The sequence below is a fragment of the Psammomys obesus genome, unplaced genomic scaffold (genome assembly GCF_907164565.1).
Source record: "Psammomys obesus unplaced genomic scaffold, mPsaObe1.curated_primary_1811, whole genome shotgun sequence".
Classification (NCBI taxonomy): Eukaryota; Metazoa; Chordata; class Mammalia; order Rodentia; family Muridae; genus Psammomys; species Psammomys obesus.
The window spans coordinates 848,636-871,779 of record NW_026596085.1 but is presented as its reverse complement, the minus strand read 5'-3'; the positions used below and the strand labels follow the sequence as shown (position 1 = coordinate 871,779).

Below are 23,144 nucleotides of genomic sequence, written 5' to 3'. Positions count from 1 at the left end.
GATTACACACTTCAGATAGGTGGGAAGTGGGGCGCTGGAGGGAGACGGCATGAACGCTGCACCCAGGCAAAGGGAAGCCCTCCCGGTAGCTCACACTCCTGCCTGTCCAAGTGTTTGCAGGCCGAGGGAAGAGTACACTTAGCCCACAGCTGCATTTTACCAGAGAGCTGTCTAAGCCAAGCTGCTAATGCTATGATTAAGTCGTGAGGGCGGAGAGCCCTTTAAAAGATGCCCAAGGGAACATGTGTCCCTCTACCACACAGCATTCTGGGTAAAGATGTGTGTGACAGGAAGAGGCCCTCAGCGGCTCCCAGGCCGGCTGGCTCCTCCAGCTAGGCTCCGTAGGCTCCAAAACCATAAGCAGGAACTTCCTCTGATTAAAAGCTTCTCCAGATGAGAATGTTGTGAGAGCCTAGACTATAAGCAGGAAACGTGTATGCCAACAACATAATCTGCCGTTGGGACAAAGAGGAGCTCAAAAGTAGGGGATTTGGGGACCCTAAGTCCAGGAAGGGTAGGGTAGGAGAATGCCCTGCTCACCCTCAGTCCCACAGGGAGAGTCAGGGCTGGCGGACTGCACAGGCTCTTCTGACCTGGGAGTCCAGGCGCTGACCTGTCCCCTCTTGCAGGTTCCCTAGGCAAGCCAAGAGCAGACGCAGCTGTGACGCTTCCCGGGCCTCTGGGCCCCTCGAATTTGGGAAGTATAAGAGCAGGCAGAGCAGTACAAAAGAAAAAAAATACTGTTTATTCACGCAGCTACATCAAGTGCTTCTCCCTGCTCTCCACAGCTTTCCGGGGCAGCGACCCCACGCTCGGAGACCGGCAGGGCTTCGGGAGCTGGCTGTGGGGCAGGAAAGCAACCCGGGCTTACCAAGGTGAGCGATTTTCAAGAATACAAACACATTAGGTGTTCTCACTCCAGACACAAGTGAGTTCGCGGCTCATGTGGCCAGTTTCTCCTCTGGATTTTGCCATAGTTAGTGCAGGGTCAGAGAGCCCCGCTGATTCAGCAGTCCACAGAAAGGCTTGGTTTCCCATCTCTTAAGGCAAACCAAGCATACAGTCGAGCGGTTTCTGCCCATTCTCCTGTCTTTCCAGGGCAAAAGAGGCATTGTGCGCAGGCTTCAGTCCAAGAAGGTGCTTTCAAAATCAAACTACTGTCCACTGCTACCCAAACCCAACATAACAAAAACTGCCTTGCAGAGTGGTGGCTCAGATGGGGGAGCAGGGGCAGAGTTCAGAAGCCAAGTGAACCCCACTTCGGGCACTCTATGCATACCTCGCTCCCCCTACTTGAGGAGCCAGCCTGGAAAACCCGGTACTGTTCTTCTGAATGACCGATGTGCCTTTCCAACACAGGAGAAAATGGTTTATTCCAGCCCAGCCTCAGGAAGACAGATTTAGACAAAGGATGGGGTGAGAAAGCATGGTGAGGCTTAATTTAGATCAGTGGTTCACGATTCTTTTTCCCGTCATGCCGCAGAACAGATGGCACCCTCTTGGGTGTCCACAGAATGGCCGCACTCTGCCACCCCAGAGAAAACAGCACTTCTGAGTGCAGGTCCTGAGCGGGGAGAGCTGCGTAGGACTTTCTCAAGTGTGTCCCCTCGCTAAGCTTCGGGACCACAGGCATCCCTACTGAGAGCCCACTCGCAGTCCCCTCCGACTTCCTGTCTTGTGGAAGCAGGCTGATGCTCACAGGATCTAGAACCAGCAGCTTCTGCCTCTTTCTTCCTGACAGACTCCAGCAGGTCTGGCTGGTTGGAATGCAGTGAAGTGTGTGTGTGTGTGTGTGTTCAGTACACAACTGTCCTCCTCTCACTGTCAGAGCTACCAGGAAGTCCTCCACACTGGCTCAGCAGGACACAGAGGGACTCACAGGCACCAGGGCAGGGGGCTGAGTACATGAGAAGCTGGGGCCCAGGGTCTCTGCACTGTGATCAGCAGAGACAGTCCCTGTTTGGCTCTCATCTCTGGGAGGAGCGTGCAGGGTACAGGGTGGACATCAAGCAGCCAGCAGGCCGTGCAAGGCCGAGGATGGAGAAGAGGCGGGCATGGCGGCAGATGACTCTAACCCCAGCATGGGAGGTGGAGACAGGAGAGTCAGGAAGGGGTTGTTTTCAGCTACAAGTGTGAGGTCAGGCTGGGCCAAGAGAGATCCTATCTCAGAAAGCAGCAAACCAGCCTAAGTAGAAAAATGGTTGACCCCACAGCCTGTAGCCTGTTAGGGACAGTCTTTGAGGCAAGTCTGGGCTTAGCCAAGTCGGCACCTTAGCTCTCTCCTGACTTCCTGGAACCAAATACTGTTTCCCCTCAGTACTACAAGCTGAATCCTGAGCCTTGCACCAGCTGGGCTGCGCTCATCTGCCAAGCCAACCTCGCTGTAGCCAGAAGCTCACTTAGTGGCTTGGATGTGCTGCCAGCCCCCAGCATGCCATCACCTACAGAAGGAAAGCCCTGACCTGGGCCACGCTCGGCTCAGAGGAGCATTGCAGAGGGATGGGGGTGGAGCGGGGCCTGGGGTTGCTCACACACAGACACCGACATCCAAGACGTAGAGTTACAAAGAAACCCAGAGGTACATCAGCCTCCACAAGAGACCTTCCTGGCCCGCCATCTTTCTGGAAGTTGCCTCCCCCACCTCCCCTCCGGCAGCTCCTTGCTGTCTGGCTTATTGTTCGGTTTGCTCCTTTGAAGACACCTCGGTATTGGGCTGAGATGGGTCTGGGCACAGGAGGGGGAGAAAGTCTGTGGTTGTGCACTCTGCAGCCTGCGTACGCGGGCAGTGGAAATTTTCCCAAGCTGAAAGCTTTCTTTAGCATACTCTAGTGCTGGGAGAGAGCCACGGAGGAAGGTTAGACTAAAATCTGGGCGGGCGGCCCTATTTACCAAATCCCAGGCCTGCCACAGGCCTGAGGCTCCCCAGGATGGGCGAATCTGCTCTCGCTGCCTTGCAGCTCGGTTTGCGGAAGGAAAGGTTCTGACTTAGTGCAATCCCAGGCGCCCGACCTCAGGCGTGTGGCCCACTGCTGTGGGAGCCCTCTGCCCTCGAGATCAACTCCGATAGCACACCACACGCTCCTGAATTCCGCCTCCTCGGTCCTCGAAGGGTTTCGGGGCGCCCGGGTACAAAGTAAAGGAGGGCAGTTCCAGGCTGTGGCCCCACCGGGTGAGTTGTCACACTGGCGCAACCACGGAGGGGCGAAGGGCAAGGGTGCCACCGGAAACAAGGGCTAATACACAGTGAGAGTTGCCACAGCCCCGCCCCAAAGACAGAGCCTTTCCGGTTCCCTCCAGACACCTTTGCTAAAAAGGACGCCACAAGCCCCTTCCTCCCATGCGCCCAGCCCAGAGCCTATGGCCCTCGTGCAGCCCCCCGGGGCGTGGCATACGCGGGCAGAAGAGGCAGGCATCACACACATGCATAGGTGGAGTCTTCCGACCTAGGGCAGCAGGCGCACAGCCGCAGCCGGTAGGTCGCTGAAGGAGGAAAGTGCTGGAACCCAGGGCCGAGGCCTCGCCCTACGGGATCTGGAAGACGTTCAGCTTGCTGGTGTTCTTGAGCGTCTGGCGTCGGTTACAGAACCAGACCCGCACCACCTCGCGGTCGTAGTTGAGCTCCTTAGCGATCTCCGTGATCTCCTGGCCAGTGGGCAGGGGGTTCTTCTCAAAGTAGGCGTTCAGCGCCTCGATGGCCTGCGGCGTGAAGGATGTGCGCCGCTTGCGTTTCTTGGAGGGCTCGCCACCCACGAACTCCATCAGATTCTGCTGGCCTTCCTGGTTCCGGAGCTCCGCCTCGTTCAGCCACTTCTCCAGGACTGGCTTCAGCTTCTGGGCGCTCTTGGGTGTGATGTCCAGCTTCTCAAACCTGGAGATGGGCAGAGATGTGTGGCTGCTTCTTTTATGCATCTCCACAAGGAGAAACACGGCTCACAGGGGGAGCTCTCTTCCTGCTGTGTCTCTGCCTCCTGGCCCCTCAAAGCCCCGATTCCTCCAACGTTCCATCTCCTAGGCCTCAAGAATGAGGCTATGCCCACAGCCTCTGCCAGGCAGGCAAATGACAAGCGTGCTCTAACTTGCTCAGAACTTCACCCCCAGATGACTGGGGGTCCACTGAGGAGTCACCTTGAATGGCCTCCAGTGCTCGCGCCTCACTGCTCCTGAGGCAGCCTCAGAACAAGGCCTGCTGCCCCTGCAGGCTGAGCTGAGCAGGCAGGCGTGGGAGGCAAGGCAGCCAGGAGCATCTAGCGGAGGGACAAGAGAGACCTCAGCAGGCTTGGGTCCTGGGCTCCCCCAGATGAACATCTAAACCATCAGGACTGAAGTCCAGCTAAAGCTCAGCAGGCCAGGGTCCGCCTTTGGCTGCCCCAAGTGTCCTTAGGACAGTCCTTCTCTGGAAGGAGGCAGCATGAGGGGAGACTGGGAGAGAGGCTGGATGCCGGGGTTACCCCGAGAGCCAGCCTAGGCATGAGCAGGCCCTGGTTTATCCGGGGACAGCCACACTTACCGGCAGATGGCTGACTGGCTGTAGGCTGGGCCTTCTGTCGCAGTCAAAGCCTGGCCCACCTGGGTCTGTGTCAGGCCCAGGGAGAGGCGCCGGATCTTAAAGTTCTTGGCAAATTCCCGGATCTCCTCTAAGTTGATCCCATCCTCATCCAGGCCTGAAGTGTGCGGCTCTGGGCCAGGGGGAAGGACCAGGAAGGAGTGTATGAAGGTGAGGGCCAACACTGCCCATCTGGCCCACAGGTCTAGACCAGTGCAGCAAAAGCCACGATGCTTCTCCAAGCACTCCTGCGCCCTCCAGCCAGGCAGGACTTGTGGGAAAGGGCCCCGGAACCACCCACGGGGGGTGGTCTGTTTTCACAACCTCCCAGCTCTAACTGCTGACCCTCCCCCAGGCTCCCTGCTCAGGTCCCTGCCAGGCACACCTGTCCACCACCTCGAGTCCTCAGAACCGGGTGAGAGCCATGGACAGCCAGCCAGTGGCACAGTGCAATGGGACAGACAGCCAAGCAGCCGCCACTGTGCTCACAACCAACCCAACAGGAAAGTCATCTTTTGGTAGAGGCCGAGAGGCCCAGGGGGAAAAGGCATTTGCCACTAAGCCTGAGGACCAGAGTTCAATCCCCAGGACCCACAGGCACCTCCAAACAAATAAACGTGAAAGAAAATTTAAAGTTACCATCTTTGCACTTTAAACTGCAACCTTTTCCTTTTGGATACTGGGAAATCTATGGCTTCATGTGAGGCAAAGTCTCACTAGGCAGTCCTTCAAGGCAAGTCACTTACTTGACACCAGCTGACTGACTGTAGGGGTCTCTGAGCAGGTGATCGGGATGGGGGCGGAGGCGGCCGGCTTGAGTGCCGGGGCTGGGCTGGTGAGGAGCACGGTGGGCGGGGGCACAGCTGGGGTGGGCTGGATAGGCTGCACCTGCAGGAAAAGAAGCTTGTCCATTACCCCTGCCCGACTGGGCGGGTGGGAGGGAGGGTCAGAGTTCCTGCAGCTCTGGCCTACCCGGGCCCCACCTGAGGCCACCAGGAAGCAGAAAGGTGAGCTACCCCTAACCTGGGCGGCCATCGCCCTGAATGCAAAGCTGAGCTTGAGTTTACAGTCTTCCTGCCTCCACCTCCCAAATGTTGGGATTACAGGTGTGTGTCACCCACCACATCTGTCTTGAGGCTTGGGTTTTTCTCTCACGTGTCTGTGCTGTGTGTGTGCACATCTGTGGGGGGGGGCACATGTGCGCATGTGTGGAGGCCTGAGGCTGCCGTGGAGAGGGTTCCGCGTTGGTCACCGAAGGAGAGTCTCTGCTCACTGCTGGCTGGTTTGCCTAGCAGCATGCCCCAGGAGCCCCTGCCTTCTGAGTGCCGGGATTACGGCTGGGCCACCATACACCCCACACTTATGTGGGTGCTGGGGATCCCAGCTCCAGTCCACACACACACACACACACACACACACACACACACACACACGACGAGCACTTGAATCGCTGATCCATCTACCCAGCCTGAGTTTTACTTTTTATATGACACATTACCACTGTAATGCTGATTAGTTATACATCTTACTTATGACCGGGAAAACGACAACTATCTGAAATTAGCATCATCAGTATGATTTTAAAACAAACACAGCTGGGGGGTGTGGGCCACATCTCTAATCCCAGCACTCTGGAGACAGAGGCAGGTGATCTCTTTGAGTTCAAGGCCAGCCTGGTCTACACAGCAAGTCCTAGGACAGCCAGGGCTATACAGAGAGACCCTGTCTCAAAACAAAATAAAAAACCGTAGCATTTTAGGAAATGCCGATTTTTTTCTGGATTTTCTGTTCCCCAGATTCTGCCTCCTGCCAGCTCCCAAAGCCATCCCCTTTGTCCCCAGGCACCTGACCTTAGTCTTTCCCTGGAACTCTGACGGCTGAGGGGACAGCATGGGGAAGCTGCACTCAGCATGAACAAGACCTCAGCACCACCGAGGAAAAAGGGAAAACTTCAGCTGCCTACTGTACCAGGATACAAGCATCCAAGCCTCACGACAGCCAGTCCTGGACTCCACCAAGTCAGGGGGCTTCTGAGAGGCATACCTGTCAGCCACTGAAAACAGCTTCCCTATAACAACAGAACTGCCACCACGAGCTAACTGTATACCTGTGTCAGCTCCTTGGGGTCCTGCTCATAAACGTCTGAATTAGGGGGGTTCTTTTGTTTTTCCTTATAACTTAAGCTGAAACTGAGCTCCCTGTATAGCCCAACTGGCCTCATACATCTCAGGCTGGCCCCAAAATTCCCGAGGGCTGAGATTACACATGCCTGAAGCAGGAATTTCTGTAGCCTCAGTCTTACAGGTGAGGTCGAGGGGCTATTTAAAAGCTTCTATCAGACGATCACGGACCCACACATCACCCAGGAACTCCGAGCACCCTTGGGTCTCTCTTCAGATCTATCGGAGAAGAGCCCCAGCCCTGAGGAGCCGTGCAGGACATTCCCATGTCCGTGTAGGAGAACCGAGCTCCGGCATGCCACACTTGCTCGCACACACCCAACTCCTTGTTTCCCTCTGGCACCATCCTGACCTCTAGTCTGTCGAGGCTCCATTTGTGGGGTGCCGCAGCCCCTTCACTTGCGCCTCCTTAGTGGTCTTTCAGATGCTGGCTGGTAATCAGCCTCAGCACTGGGGTACCTAAGGCTCCTGAGCATATCTCAGCCATTTTGCATCCTTAGCACCTGGAGTATAACAGGCCCCCGAAAAATCTCTTCTGGAATAGAAACGAAGAGCCAACGTCCCAGTGTGCACAGTGTGGGCTTTGGGGTGGGGACTTTCCTAGCAATTTCTTTGCGCCAAGGACGAGCCAGGCCCAACCTGCCCTTCGCAGTCACCTCCCACCTCCTCTGACCTCTGCAGGCACAGAGACATGTCTTGGTGTGTGCTGCTTCCCCGGGCGCGTGTGGACTCATCAGCTGCCTTGTGGCAGGAGTGGGGAGGGGACAGGACACTCCCCACTCCCGAGAGATGCCCTGTTCTCCCACAAGTAGCCGTGATAGACAGCATCTCCTCTCCGTGCCCACCCACACCCCCAGCCCTGGTACCTCACTCTTAGCAGGGGACTCCGGGGTGTTTGGCTTCCGGACAGCCATGGGTTGAGGCAGGGGGCTGCTGGCTAGGGTTGCGATCACCTGGCCCTGGGCATTCAGCAAGAGCTGGGGAGTCACGGCTTGGACCTGCAGGCTCTGGGCCGGCGCCGCTGTAGCCACACTAGAGTTCACTACCCACGGAAATGCTCCAATAACCTGGGGGAAAACGAGACATGGAGCCCAGGTGTGACGGGGGCACCCAGGACCACAACCCGAGTCCCACGGTGCAGGCGGAACTCAGCCTTGGCTTCCTCTTCCTCCGTGGAGTAAAGGACTCACACCCAAGGTCCTTTCCTTATTCTGTCCCTGGAGCTGCGGTGTTGCAGCCGGAGGCTTTTCTGTGTATCAGAGAGCTGGAAGCTCCTTGCAGCTTGGCCACTTCTTAGCTATGTGGGTTCGCATTTCTGAATCCCACCGTTCTCTCCCACAAACCAAAGGACCCAGACAGAGGGGGAGGGAACACGAGAAAGCACCCGATGTGAGGCCTGCCCAGTGGGTCCTCCGGGCATCAAATCCCCCAACTAGAATTAGCCCCGTGGGGCCCCAGCGGTGGCTCTACCCCGCCCTGGACTCCTCACCGCTGGAGAGCTGCCCCGGAAGCTACAAGCAGCAGCCTGACGCCCCCTTGAGTCTCTATGACAGGACGCTTAGGCCAAGTCCAGGAGCCTCCCTGGTTGGCTGCCCCACCCCCGCCCCTCAGCCCCGAGTTTGCCCACTTGCCTGTCCCTGAGCATTGGTAAGGATCTGACTGCTGACCCCTGCCACGCTGGGAATGGCGTTGGCAATGACTGGAGCTGCAGTGAGGGAGCCCAGGATCTGCGTCTGTCCCCCGAGGGAGGCGGCACTGATCTGCGGGCAGAGGGAGAGCCTCGCTCAGCGGCCACGGCGAGAGAGACTCGGGATTGGGGGGGGGGGAGAGCCTGAGTGGGAAAAGTGGGCTGCAGGCCCTCGTCCACTGGCTCAATATTCAAGACGAGGGGCAACCACGGGGTTGCCGGGGACAGCAGGGAAATGGGGCCACAGTCGCAGAGCAGTGACTCCTGCTAATGTTTCCTAGCAGGTCTGAGAAGGTAGCTGGCTAGACTAGAGGGACAAATGTGCTCCTAGTCATGTCTGCTCCGGGTCATGTCTGTCATCTCTACCCCCAAGCCAAGAGCGGCGCTGGACAGCCGTCAGCGTGAAGCTGTGGACCCCGGGCGGCTTACAGGTCTGCAGTATCCGTGCACCCCACCCCCGCGGCTGCTCCAGCCCTTCCAGTTTGGAGCGATTCCCTAGCCATCGGCTTTCCTCTGGGTAGGACAGACTGACAGGTGTAAGGAGAAGACCTCAGAGGGAGACCATCTTTGCTGATGTGTCAGGAAGGGCCATATTCAGGGGGCTGGGCCTCCACTGTGGGGAAGTTCTGCCCTTGGTCCATCCCCGGGTGAGGACGGCAGCTTACAATCCCCGGGCTAAACGCGAAGCCTGCAGGCTGGACGGTGATCTGCGGGGTGGTGTCCGCTGGCTTGGGGGCGGGGGCGGCGACGGGGGCAGCGGCGGGCTGTGGGAGTATGGCAGGCGTGGTCTGGAGCAGCGGCTGGGTCTGGAGCATCGTCTGGGGCTGAGCTGGCGGCCGGGGCTGGGCGGGCGAGGAGGCCTGGGCTGGTGGGGCAGCTTGGACAGGCGCCGGCGTCGGGAGGGCAGCGTTCAACACGGCAGCTGCTACGGAGCAAGGCAGAGACAGAGGTGCTCAAGCGCCTGGCCATGTCCCGAGGGATCTGATACAAAAATGACAGGGCACCCGGGCAGTGGACACGGGGCAGCTGCAATTCCCTTGATTCTCGAAGGGCTGGCGCGTCCCAACATCTCTCATTCCCCCTTCCCTTGGTTCAATAGACGCGTAGGTTGGTGAACTAGGTGTTGAATGTCCTTGAAGTCCTTCTTGCTGGTCAGGGGGCAGATGCTGGCAGGGGGAGGGGCAGTCTCAGGCAGCTGGCTGAGGAAGCTGGCCGAGTGGCCAGCCTGGTGTCCTGGCCTAGAGTCCCCGAGAGGTGCAGCGGCTGTGTGGCTGGGTGTCTATGGCACCGGATCCAGAATCCAGGGTTGCTGCCCTGAGCAGGTCGTGGGTTCTGAGTCCAACATGGTAAATACACGCTCAGGGGTGGCAGTGGGGGCAGTAGGGCGTGGTGCCGTCCTGGGGAGAGCTGCCGTTACCTTGGAGACCAGCTAAAGGTGGCTTGAAAGTTCCCCCTGGAGGAGAGGCGGCGGTCAGTCCGGGGAGGGCAGCCACCGTTGCTGCGGGGATTGTCCACACGGCCAGCCCCTGCTGCCCAGCCACTTGACCTGCAATACCGATGGGGATAATAAGAGGTTGAGTAACAGCCCCTGCTGGAAGCATAACGCCTGTCAGAACTGTGGCTAAGCTTTCCTGAGCCAAGACCTGCAAAAGCAAACGAGAGTTCAAAAAGAAAAGAAAAAAATAAAAAAATCAACATCCGCAACGCAAACCAGGGGTCTCTGACCCAGCTGAGCACAAACAGGCGTTCTGAGGGCAGTGGGCGAAGGCCACAGTGAGCACGAAGAGCCCCGATGACGGCCTAACCCGGGTGCTCGGGTCAGACTAACCTGCAGAGACTGGCCCCAGGGCAGAGCGGGACACATGGGCCTCCTCCACCCACCCCTGCTGCCTCCCAAACCTTCGATGGGCCCCTGTGGCCGGCCTTGTGTCTGTTCTTTTCATTTTTCCTTTTCCTTTTTGAGATCATAACATGATCTTCATGTCCCCTTCTTTTTCCTCGCTCTGACAACTCCACTATACCTTCCTTGCTTCTTTCAATTTCATGGTCTCTTTTTTATTAACCGTGTGTGTATATATATATGTATGTATATATGTCACTAATTTATATATGCATATATGTATACATATATACATATATATGTATATACACACATACACACACACACATATATATATATATCCTCCTCAATCTGATTAATGTCACTTGTATGTGTGTTTTCAGAGCTGACTATTTGGTACCACACTTTTGTGGCCAGGGAACAGGGAACAGAAGCTTCAGCCAAGTGGCCAAGGGCCCACAAAGGCCTCCGAGAAGCTGTAGTGGAAAGCACCCTTGACCATAGCCTTGGAGGTCAGTGCACAGAGCAGAGGTCACACAGGCTCCACTGGCCTGCGAGATTCCAGCTTTTCGTTGGCCAGGCAGTTTTATAACTTAACTGAACACTGGACTATTCATTAACTCTTGCTCAGGAGGGGCTGGCAAGGGTGTTTGCTTATTTCCTCATTAGAGGAAATAACCACAAATTCTCTCATGAAGGATTTAACACCAGTCTTGTCAGGACCCAAGGAAGCTGCCCAGAAAATGGACACCCTCTTTCCCAGTGGGGCTGATCTGGGGCCACCTAAGGATACCTTCCCTCAAGCCATAGCCTCTTCCCTGTCCTGCCTCACGCAGGTCCCGCCCCCATGGCCGCCACATGCTCAATCCTGCCCACTGCCCTCTGCCGGCTCCCTGGGGTGGTCCTTACCTGGGGGGCAGCTTGCACAGCCAGCGGTGCCAGGGTCTGTGATGCCTGAGGCTGGCTTGGGGCTTGGCTGAAGGTGGCGATGGCTGGGGCAGGACTCAGAGGGATCCCCGGCAGGGACTTCACTTCACATGGCATTGAGAGAGAAGAGGACAAGAGTGAGCCCTGAGAGCGGAGGGTGACGGGTGTCGAGCGAGCGTTTTGTCTGCAGTCCCGTGCTGTGCTTCTGCATAGAGCCTAGAGCCAGCTGGTAGCCCCTCCTGGCCCATGGGCACCTTCCCAAATGTGGCTAGTAATGACTAGGAAGCTGGGGAGCCCTGGGCCACACCCAGACGATAGGTTCCCCCTCCCCGAGGTCTCTGCTCAGCTCATCATTTCCTGGCTCTGTCAACACTGTGGTCTGTCACACAGCAGTCAAGGAACCTGAAGCAAGTGCATGCCAGGGAGGGAGAAACTGGAGCTGGGGGAGGCAGCGATCCTGGGCTCAGCCAGCAACTGGACTCTTCTTTATCCCATATTCACGCCATCCTTTTAGAAGCCCGGGGAAGTGGCAGGTCTTCTAAGTGCAAGACCCCTGAAAACTGGGCATGTCATTGTCACACTGTACAGTCACAAGAGCTCCATAGGCCACTCAGCTTTTCTCTGCTCCTCTGAGGAGTCTGAAGTCAAGAAAGGTCATTTCTGTGAGCTTCCAAAAGAACTGTCCATAAACAACCTTTCACTCCTCTTGCTTGGTCAGGTCAGGAACCTGGGTGCCCTGCCAGGAAACCCCATCACAGCCACACAACAATGAGAAAAAACGGTATACTTTCATAAACTAGACAATAGCAGGAGTCTAAGGCTGGAGCTACAGCATGACGTTAGACTGCTTGCTTGGTTCAATCCCCAGCACTGCAAGATGGATGGGTGGGTAGATAGGTAGGTAGGTAGGTAGGTAGATAGATAGATAGATAGATAGATAGATAGATAGATAGATAGATAGATATAGATAGACAGACAGATAGATATAGACAGACAGATAGATAGATGATAGATGGATAGACAGACAGATAGATAGATAGATAGACAGATAGACAGACAGATAGATATAGACAGATAGATGTAGACAGATAGATGATAGATAGACAGATAGATAGATAGATAGAGACAGATAGATAGACAGGTAGATGTAGACAGATAGATGATAGATGGATAGATAGATAGATAGATAGATAGATAGAGATAGATAGACAGGTAGATGTAGACAGATAGATGATAGATGGATAGACAGACAGATAGATAGATAGAGACAGATAGATAGATATAGACAGATAGACAAATAGATAGATATAGACAGATAGATGATAGATAGATAGATAGATAGATAGATAGATAGATAGATATAGACAGACAGAGAGACAGATGGTAGGTAGATATATAGATTAACAAATGATAGATGGATAGATATATAGACAGACAGCTAGATGACTGATAGATGACAGTTGGGTGATAGATAAATAGACAAACAGATAGCTAAACGAATAAATAAAAATACAAAGCAGGCTGTAGTGTTGAATGTATCAGAGGCTTCTTAACTGTGGCTGAGCATATGTTTCTAGGTCTAGGCCTGAATCAGAACGTCGGCAGTAGAGACCAGAAGTCACTCACTCACTCACTCACTCACTCACTCACTCACTCACTCAATCTCTCTCTCCCTTCTTACCCAAGCCCCCATTTTAAAGCTCCTTTGGAACACAGTAGCCAGCAGAATGGGCCACACTGAGTTCTGTCCAGCCCTGTAGCCCCAGTCAAGGGGGGGTGGTGGTGTTGAGACAGGGTTTCTCTTTGTAACTGGTTGTCCTGAGACTCCATCTGTAGAATAGGCTGCTTTTAACTCACAGACAGGCGCCTGCCTCTGCCTTCAAGCGCAGGGATCAAAGGTGTGTGCCATCAAGCCCAAACCCAGCTCGTGCTTTTTTGTGTTTAAGGGATTTAGTTTTTGTTTTTAAATCAACCTAACCTAAGCCTATAGTTAAATTCCCAGAACTTACTAATAAAACCCAGAAAGCTGGAAAGACTAAAGACACACACATGACACAGGCCTTACAAACCAGGAGGAGAAAACCAAGTGTAAGGCTGACACACCTCTAGCTGTGGGAAGCATCAGAGACGGCCAGGAGGCTCTGAATATAGAAAAAGGGAAAGGAATTTTGTTGGGAAAAGTGTCATAGGTTATAAGAAGAGCGTAGGAGCTCCCGATTGTGTGTGGTGGAGAGGATTGAACCCAGACCCGCCTGCAGGCTGAGCCAGCACTCAGAGAGCGACGCCCTCGGGCCCTTTTCGCTGCGCCAGGTGTGCAAGCCGATGGTTCCTCCTCCTCTGCCTCTTCTCCTCCTCTTCTTTGTTTGTTTGTTGGAGACAGGGCTTCTCCGTGCAGCCCTGGCTGTCCTGGGACTCTCTGTAGGCCAGGCTGGCCTCGAACTCAGACCCACCTGCCTCTGCCTCCCGAGTGCTGGGATCAAAGGCGTGCGCCACCGTGCTCATTTGCTTGTTTGCTTCTCTTCTTATTGCTAATAAGTTTTTCAAATTTCCAATTCATAATCTCCTTCCGTGTCAACAAGCAATGTTTTTCTGAGACAAGGTCTCACACTCAGCCCATGTTGTTCTAGAACTCAATACCTAGCCCAAGCTGTTCTCAAGACTCAGAGCAATCTCCCTGCCTCAACCTCCTCAGTGCTGGAATTACAGCCATGTGCCACAAAGACTCAGCTTCAACAAGTCACTTTTCTTCAAAGGAATTTTAGTGTACTAAACTATGAGAGAGAGAAAGATGGAAACACAGAAAGAGACAGAGACACACACAGAGAGAGAGAAAGAGAGAGATCTGCACAAACATATTCAAATAAGTACTGTTTATGAGAATAAACACATTGAGAGTGGCCAAAATCAGAAGCAAGTGTGTGAGACCACAGCAGCCTGGAAAAGTGGCCAGCAAGGGGTGGAGAGCTGGCTCGGCAGTGAAGAGCTCTGGCTGCACTTGCAAAGAACCTTGGCTGGTCCCAGCATCCACACGACGGCTCGCAGCCATCTGTAACTCCGGTTCCAGGAGATCTGGTGTTCTCTTCTGCCCTCCGAAGGTTTCAGACACACGTATGGCACACGTGGGAACATGCAGGCACAACACCCATACACAGAATAGGCAGGTGAAAGAATACGGGGACAGTCTCATATCCCAGAGTCTACCCTCTAGCGCCCCAAGAATGGATACACAAGTATGTGGTAAGGACTTGAGTGACGTGAGCCAAGAGATTCTTTCACCCTGAGAAGGTGTCCTGTGACTTGGGCTTGTCTTGATCAGAGCGGTCCTTTCTTAACCTCAGAAAGGTCCCACTGAGCCTGCGCTGACAGCTGCTCACACAGCACTACTCAGACTTCCCCTCATCTGCCTGCCCGTGGTTGCATCTCCCTGACCTGGGGGAAGCCTTTGTGAGAGAAGATGCTCACCATGGGACATTCCCGCCAAGGTGTGGGTGCTGACAAGGTCAGCCTCTGAGAACAGATTCAGGGTAAGGAGAGAATTCTGACCCCACAAAGACGGGCAAACGGGCAAAAATGGCACTGCGGGCAAACCAAAGAAGCTCCCTGATTTTTTCTGGAAAGGAGCTCATTCCGCCTGGCTCTGCCGAGTCCATGGGTGGCAGGGACACAGTCCTGTGTCCTGCCCTTCTCTGAGGCACTGTCCCTTAGAAGCAGGTGTGGCCATGCTGGTCTCCTAGGCTTCGTGGAAACGTGACTGTAAGTGATGTCCCCGGGCTGCCAAGAACCTGCACATGATGTCCAGTCTGGAGACGGATAAGGGACAACAGACAGACACCAGGACTCAGGACCCAGCGGCCACTGATGGCAGCGACCTCTCGCTCTCCAGCAGAGAAACTTCTTTTTTGCGGTGGGTGGTAGCTAATTCAGAGGCTCACACCTGGTCAGCGTGTGGAGAGTAAGTGCCTGTGGCGTGGTCAGCCCTGCTGGGATGCCGGTGCCGCCCCCTTGAAGGCTCGGGGAGTACCTCAAGAGAGGCAGCCGGCGGAACGTAAGAGCCAGAGACCGGGGAGCACCTCCAACTGTTTTCTGGACACGACACAGCTATTGCTCTTAGGGTCTAACGCAGCTGCCGGTACCTGCACAAGATCCTCACAAGAGTAGGTCTGTCACCATAACGTCACACATGGGCAAGGGGGTCGTAGGGCCTCACCCGCTCCTGAGGAACTATGGGCCGTTAAGTACTGGGGCAGTCACTGTCTTTGGCGGCATGGCCACTGGTAAGCTTTTTACATCCTTCACTCACCTTCACACAAGCAGCCACAATTAAACTCAGTGGGTTTAGAAAACAGATCCATGGGGACCTGCAGAGACTGATGCACCAACCAGGGACCATGCATGGAGAGGACCTAGACCTCCTGCTCAGATGTAGCCGATAGACAGCTCAGCCTCCATGTGTGCGCCCTAGTAAGGAGAGCAGGGGCTGTCTCTGGCATGGACTCTGTTGCTCATTCTTTGATCTCTTCCCCCTGGTGTGTGTGTGTTGGGGGTGGGGAGGGTCTTGCCAGGCCACAGAGGAAGATGATACAGACAGTCCTAATGAAACTTGATAAGCTGGGGTCAGATGGTAGGGGAGGAGTGCTCCCCCTTACTGAGGACTAGAGAAGGGGAATGGGGGGAAGAGGGAAGGAGGGTGGGACCAGGAGGAGATGAGGGAGGGGGCTACACTTGGGATATAAAATGAATAAATTATAAAAAATTAAATTAAATTAAATTAAAAAAAAAAGAAGAAAACACAACAGAAAGCCAGGTAACCAGGGGCTTGCTGGGAACAGGGTTTCTGTCACAGACAGGAGGTGAAAGTTCAGTATGTACAGATGTAAGATTGTCAGAGAATTTTAAAAAAGAAAAGAAGGGGGCTGGAGAGATGCCTCAGTGGTTAAGAGTACTGGCTGCTCTTTCAGAGGTCCTGAGTTCAATTCCCAACAACCACATGGTGGCTCACAGCCATCTGTAATGGGATCTGGCGCCCTCTTCTGTCATGAAGGCACATAAGCAAACAGAGCACTCATATACATAAATAAACAAATCTTTACAAGCCATAAAGGCTGGCAGAGATGGAGCATGGCACTCAGGAAGCAGGAAGGAGGCCCGAGGATCCTTACAAACCCCAACAGCATTGGTGCTGGTGAAGAAAGTCAGTGGAAGACCTCCATGCTAGAGCAGAGCCTGGGCTCCATAAATAGCTTTGGCTCTAACTGCTGCAGGCCAAGAGAATCCACCTCACACCTTGAGATCAGTAAACCCTTGAGCGCCTGTAAACCCACCGAAGGGAGGCGGCATCGGCAGGTATCCCTAATCTGCATCCTTAGCTAGAGGAGGATGCTCTGTATCCTCCTCCTGGGATGGCCCAGCTCTGCTACAAATGAGCCTGAGTGGAAAGCTGGCGGATCCTTAGGCCAGGGCCTTCTGCTCCAGGTTGACAGTCTGGTGTGGACCTAGAACCCTCCCTAGGCCACACTCGTGCTAATCTTCACCCTGGGCTATCCCTGCTCAAGCATGGATGAGACTGCAAGAAAATGCAATTCCAGGCACAAGGAGGGCAGAGCATTCCTGGAAACTGGCCAAAATGACAGAGGCTGCCAAGTGGGCAGAAAGGCGGGACCCTAACGCCACCTGGACCCACAAGGGACTCACAAGAACAGCAGCAGGTTAGAACAACAGCCTCATACCTGTTGCTTCTGCAGAGTGGTCTGGGTCATGGGAGCCAGCTTCACCGGCCGGCTCACTGGCCTCAGCAGGACCTCCACCCTGGGGGCCATCGGCAGCCACACTCTCCGGTCCTTTGCTCTCCTCCTCGGCCGGGAGCTGGGCATCCACTCCGACTTCCAACACTCGGATGGTCTCATGGCCCGACATCACGATGACCTGCAGGAGGATGGGGGCAGTGCGAAGGAAAGGGGCCAGAGCTCTGGGTGTGGCTGGCGAGGGATGGAGGCTTCGGGATGCAGAGCCCTCATCCAGAGAACGGGGCCCTCTGTGAGAATGCCAGAGACGGGGCTACCATCCCTGACTTGCAGCAAGAAGGGAGAGTGGGGGGGCTTCCTAGTGCACCTTGAGCCTGCTCTCCTCATTGTCAGCATGTGTGTGCACGCACACACGCATGCCACAGTGCGCATGAGGAGTTCAAGGACAGCTGTCAGGGTTAGCTCCCTCCTTCCATCGTGCTGAGGCTCTTCCTCCTGCCTGGCTGTGTGGTCCCTTCAGCTTCCGGGAGGCCCTCTACTCTCATGGCAGGAGGCCAAGATTACGGATGCACACCGCCACATCCCACGGTTTATGTGGGCTCCTCGGATCTAACTTGGGTTGTCTTATGCCACAAAGGGTTTTCCGTGCTAGCCATCGGGCCAGCCCTCGAGTAACTTTTAAACTCGGGATGCCAGATTTCCCTTCTAGCTGATTTCCCCCAAAGAAGGGTTAGGAAGTCAATTACCAACACGCAGATTCTCCTGCCTCACCCTGGCCTGATCCACATGCCCGATAAGCCTTATTTCCATTGCAGGGATTCTCAAACAGCAAGAGCATCCTCCCCGAGTCCCTGCCCGAGCGTCCCGAGTTAGGATCTTTGTGCCATACTGAAATGCACCGTCCTGGCCTTCAAGAATCCCAGGTGAGTTCCACCGGTGAGAAAGCTTCCTGTCAACCTTCCTTCATTCATGGGCTTCCATGAATGAATGGTGAATGGTGAATGGTGCCTGGAACCACTCCCACAGGGTCCCCGAAAACTGTCTGTGGTCAGAAAAGGCATCACGGGAAACTATCTAGAAGAATGAATATATGCCAAAGCACGTTCCTTTGGCAGACCTATGAAGGATTTCACTCCAGATACTTTTCGAGGTGTGCTGAACTGTTTTCTTCTCTTAATGACTAAAATAGTCATTTCAGAAAACAAAGAAAATATATAGAAGCATAAAGAAAAACTAAACCACATGTTCAGATACTTATAGGCATTTGTCTACTTTCACAGTGCGTTAGACTTTACTTTTCATCTTGTGTGTGGGCGGGGGTTGCCTGCTGGCATGCCTGTCTGTTCACCACAGGCATGCAGTGCCTCCAGAAGCCAAGAGAGGGCGCCAGGTCCTCTGGAACTGGGGTTACATGGCCGGGAGCAGTCGCGCAGGCACTGGGAACCAAGCACATGGCCTCTGCAAGAACAGCCACTGCTTTCCACTTCTGAGCCATCTCTCCAGTCCCCCGTGCAGCGTCATTGCTAAGTTGCGACTTAAAATCCCAAACTCAGCCCTTGAGGAACCCTAGCCGACAGTCGCTCTGGACAGGTTGAACGATCGTAAACTCAGGTAAGAGACAATGAGAGGCGCCACTATGTCTTCCTCCCTTGGCCACAGCACCCCTCAGTCCTGGACCCTCACCACCCCCACCTCTCACCCGAGAAGGTACCTGTTCATTGACAGTGAGAGACGAATCAGATGCGGCGACAGGATCCATGGTCACCACAGGGTGGGGTGGGTGCCAGCGCACACCTAGTGCATCCTGGGTAAGAGCAGCAGAAAAGCAAAGGCTGACGGGATACAGCAATGTAATTCCCAGACTATCTAGACAGGTGAAAAGTAGGACGGGAAGGGCAGTGAGGCCAAGTGCTCCCCAAAGCCCAGCGAGGGATAAAGCAAGAGTCTAAGAATTGCGAGGCTCTTGCTCCAGCTGGGCAACGGTGTGCACGGTGGTGCAGGCCTTGGTGGCAGGGGCAGGTGATCTCTGAGTTTGAGGCTAGCCTGAGCTAATTCTAGGACAGCCAGGGCTGCACAGAGAAACCCTGTCTGGGGAGATGTGTGTGGAAGGGGGGACGACCCTCACTCTAGCATTCCAGAAGAACACAGTCGGTGTTTAGGATGGCAAGGGAAAGACAGGGCCTGGCATTCATCCCTGTCCTGCCACATCCAAAGGTGCCAGCAACCCGGCAGAACCCCAGGTGAGACTAATGAACACCCAGAGGCTTAGGTGAGGGGAGCACTGTGGCTATGAGTGTTTCCCTGGGCAGGGGCCATGGGGAGACAGCGGAGACAGAATTTAACCCGGTGTTCTCAAACTCAGCTAGTTCTAAAGCCCCGATTCCTGCACTTTCTCCCACAGCCCAAGGAGCCTCTGATTCCGAGGTGGGTTCCACAGAATTCGAGCTCTCTCTCTTTCTCCAAGGACCACATCGGCCTGTACTCAGGAGGGAGTCTATTCCCTGTGGTGGAACAGCCTTCCAGGTGCAGGAAGAGGAGTGGGTGAGCCCATGTGAGGCCAGGCTGCCTGGCTGGAGCCATTAAAAAACGAAAAAGAAAAGGCAGACATTTGTGTAGGAGAAAAGGTAATTGGCATTTAGTTTGGGTACCTGCTGTAGGCTGATTGTTTTATAAGCCACTAACTGACATATTTCTAAGCTGTCCTCTGGGGAAATGGGGGCTTATTGTCATCATGTCACAGCTGAGGGAACCAGACATCCATCTTTCTTTCTTCCTTCCTTTCTTTCTTCCTGTTTGTTTCTTTCTCTTTCTTTCTTTCTTTCTTTCTTTCTTTCTTTCTTTCTTTCTTTCTTTCTTTCTTTCTTTCCTTCTTTCCTTCCTTTCTTCTTTCTCTTTCTTTCCTTCTTTTTTCCTCCTCTCCTTTTCCTCCTCCTCCTCCTTCTTCAAGACAGGGTTTCTCTGTGTAGCCTTGGCTGTTCTGGACTTGCTTTGTAGACCAGGCTGTCCTTGAACTCATAGAGATCCGCCTACCTCTGCCTCTGCCTCCCTGTGTGCTGGGATTACAGGCATGCTTTCTTTTTTATTCTGTAAGCTTTTTGTTTTGTTTTTGGCCTCGTGGGGACTGAACCCAAAGCCGTGAGCACACTAGTCAAGTGTCCCACCGCTGAGCTGCATTCCCAGCCAACAACCTTGTTCCCATTGAGGCAAAACTCTGCTGTGGTCTGAACATTGCTGTCCCCTCTCAGCTCATGTTGGGATCCTAACCCCGCCCCTGCCCCCCTCCCAGATGACAGATGGAATAGGTGGGCGTCTCCAGGAGGGTCAGGGCTACTCAGGAAGGCATAATCCTCACAGGGAGACAGACAGACGGTGCTCTTGGTGGAGGAAACAGGTGTTGACCCCAGACTACCAGCCTCCGGCATTGTGAGCGGTGAACTTTGTGTGTCAGCTGTAAAGGGATTTTAATCCAGTATAAACACACATGTTACGGTATTTTGTTATAGCAGCCCCAGCAAATATAAATTCTCAGAACAGAAAACTCACCAGTTTGACCACTCTGTTGCATTCTTCACCTCCCTGTTTTCGATGCTGGGGACTAAGCTCAGGCCTGGTGTGTGCTAGCAAGCTCTCAGCACTGAGCCGAAGCCCCGACATCCACTCAGTAACTTTATTTTTTGAGAGACACTCTTACTAGGTAGCTGGACTGGAACTCAGTATGCAGATCAGGCTGGCCTAGAACTTCAGAGATCCCCCTGCCTCTGCCTCCCCAGAGCTGGGTTTAAAGGCGTGAGCCACCACTTTAAGCATGCTAAAGTGTGTGTTTCAGTGGAATTTTGTACATGTACAATGTTGCACAAATATCTAGTTCAAGAACATTGTCAATGATCTGAAAGAAAATTTTACATCCATAGCGGAAACTGCGCCCCTGCCCTGCCCCCTCCCAGCCCCCCGGGACCCACTCATCTGCTTTTCTGTGGATTTGCCTCCTTTGGATTTTACAGGCTCTGGGGAGGGGTCATGTGACTTCTGGGAGCTGAACCTGGGTCCTCCGGGGAATAGCAAGTGCTCTCGACGGCTGGGCCATCTCTCCAGCTCCTATGGCAACAGGGCCGCTCTATGTGGCCGAGTTAATCCTGTGGTCACCACACTCTTGTGTCACTAGGTTAGCTTTAAGGTGGTGATATTCGTGTAAGGCTGTGGTTCGCACCCTCCGAACCCTTTGATACAGTTCCTCATGCTGTGGTGACCCCAGTCACAAGATGGTTTCACTGCTATTTCCTGCCTGTCATTGTGCTACTGTTCTGAACAGTGATGTGAACAGCTGAGGCGGGGTGTTTGGTATGTGACCCCCGTGGAGGGGCCGTCAGACGGGTGGACTCTGCTGAAGAGCATGTTCAATAGGGCCTGACACACATAAGCCGTATGACAGTTACTACTGCTGCTCTGGGGGCTGGGGCAAGGCTGCCCGCTGTCCAGCTGGCCTGGGAGGCCCTTGTCCTCCTGCCTCCCAGCTTCAAGTGCTGGCGTTCCAGGCGCACACCCAGTTGAGGGGCCCTGGGAATGAAGGGGTAAACACCCTCCCGCCTCGGTCCCAGCCTCAGCCCTTTTATTTCAGTGAAGATAGAACAAGCATACGAAATGCTGCAAATCAAAATACCACAAAATGTACAAGATTACCGTAACACTTTTATTTACGTGTTTATTTAGGGCCCCAAGCGGGGAAGCGTGCGCTCCATCCACTCACAGCCTAAGTACCAGTGTCACAAGGTCAGAGTGACGAAGTCTTGAAGGCAGAATATGAGTTCACACAGTTTTCTCTTTCTTTTCTCCCCCATTCCCTCCTCCTGGAGACAGTATCTCTCCTGGACCTCACTATGTAGTCAGGGCTGGCCTTGAATCCACAGACACCCGACTGGCTCCGCCTCCTGAGTGCTGGGCGTGGGCCACCGCCGGCTGCTGCTTCTCCTTCTTCTTAACTGATTTTTTTCTTTTTTGAAGCAGAAACCAGTAGAAGACAAGTTTCTTTCTTTACTTTTCTTCCTTCCTTCCTTTCTTTTCTTTCCCTTCCTTCCTTCCTTCCTTCCTTCCTTCCTTCCTCTCTCTCTCTCTCTCTCTCTCTCTCTTTCTCTAGATTTTCCCCCCTGGGGTTTGAATTTGCCCTTGTGCATGCTAGGCAAGAGTTGAGCACCACACACAGCATCTTACCACCATCAGTGTGTGTGTGTGTGTGTGTGTGTGTCTGTCTGTGTGTGTGAAGAGAGAGATTTAACTGGTGTTCAGATGTAATAATCTATTGCTAAGAATCTCCAGATTCTCTTTTCTTTCTTTCCTTCTTTTTTTCTTCTGTTTGTTTGGATTTTCGTTTTATTTTGTTTTGAGATACGGTTTCTCTGTGTAGCCCTGTGAGCCTGAAGATCAGGCTGGCCTCAAACTCAGAGATCCACCTTCTCAGCGCCGGGATTAAAAGTCACCACCACCCGGCTTCTTTCTTTTTTTGTTGTTGCTGCTGTTTTCTTCTCCTCCTCCTCCTCCTTCTTCCTCTTCTTCACTCTTATCACTTAGTGTGTGTGTGTGTGTGTGTGTGTGTGTGTACATATCTGTGCAAGAACCTGAGAGCCTCGGTACAGGCAAGCCACAGCTTGCGTGAAGATGAAACAACTTTCAGGAGTGAGTCCCACCCCCCCCCACACCCCCGTGTTCGAGACTGCGCGGGTCAGGCAGCAAGCCCTCTACCCGCGGAGCCGTCTAGACCGCGCCCCCTTTTTGTTTTAGGTGTAGTGTAGCTGTGTTTGGCTCGGGTTTCACTCCGTCTTATCTGGTTTGTCTTCGTGTCTGGGACGGGCTTCCCCGCCCGGGACAGGTGCGGTCTGCCTGGCCGTGGCACTTGCCGGTTATTTTTGTGGAACCAGCGGAGGAACGGCTGTAGTTCTCCTGTAGTTGTGGTCTACACTTGCAGAGAGGCCCCGGGTCACAGAAGCATCCCGACTGCGCACCGACTTCCACCTGGAACACTCGCCACTGCCCCGGCAAAGCGACGGGAGGCGGCGCAACGGCGGGCCCCGACGGGCGAAGGGCGGCACCGCTCCGTGCGCGGCGCGCCTCCTGCCTGTGGCCTAGCGGCGCCGGCCGCGGCCTTTCGTCTTCTCCCGCGCGGCCGCCGCGACCGCCGCGCAGGTCCCCGGCTTCCCGGCGCGGGCCGAGGCGGGCGGACGCCCCCGGCCGCCCC

At 54.3% G+C, this 23,144-nt stretch overlaps 1 protein-coding gene across 1 annotated transcript; it reads right to left on the bottom strand.

Moving 5' to 3' along the window:
- Positions 1 to 722: 722 nt before the first annotated feature.
- On the bottom strand, positions 723 to 23,061 carry Pou6f1 (POU class 6 homeobox 1). The gene is made up of 11 exons (XM_055626963.1): positions 20,271 to 23,061; positions 18,630 to 18,722; positions 16,904 to 17,099; positions 11,160 to 11,281; positions 9,828 to 10,053; positions 9,076 to 9,335; positions 8,355 to 8,483; positions 7,590 to 7,790; positions 5,290 to 5,431; positions 4,508 to 4,676; positions 723 to 3,868 (listed from the first exon to the last, which is right to left on the bottom strand). The coding sequence occupies exons 2-11, from the start codon at positions 18,675 to 18,677 to the stop codon at positions 3,523 to 3,525; spliced, it is 1,839 nt and encodes a 612-aa protein (XP_055482938.1). The 5' UTR covers positions 18,678 to 18,722; positions 20,271 to 23,061; the 3' UTR covers positions 723 to 3,522.
- Positions 23,062 to 23,144: the final 83 nt, after the last annotated feature.

Coding starts and splice junctions, on each gene's coding strand:
- Pou6f1 (XM_055626963.1), bottom strand. CDS start 18,677: ATGGATCCTGTCGCCGCATCTGATTCGTCTCTCACTGTCAATGAACAG. Junction 8,484..9,075: donor TCGCGTTTAGCCCGGGGATT/GTAAGCTGCCGT, acceptor CTCTGCCCGCAG/ATCAGTGCCGCCTCCCTCGG. Junction 5,432..7,589: donor AGTCCCCTGCTAAGAGTGAG/GTACCAGGGCTG, acceptor CTTTTCCTGCAG/GTGCAGCCTATCCAGCCCAC.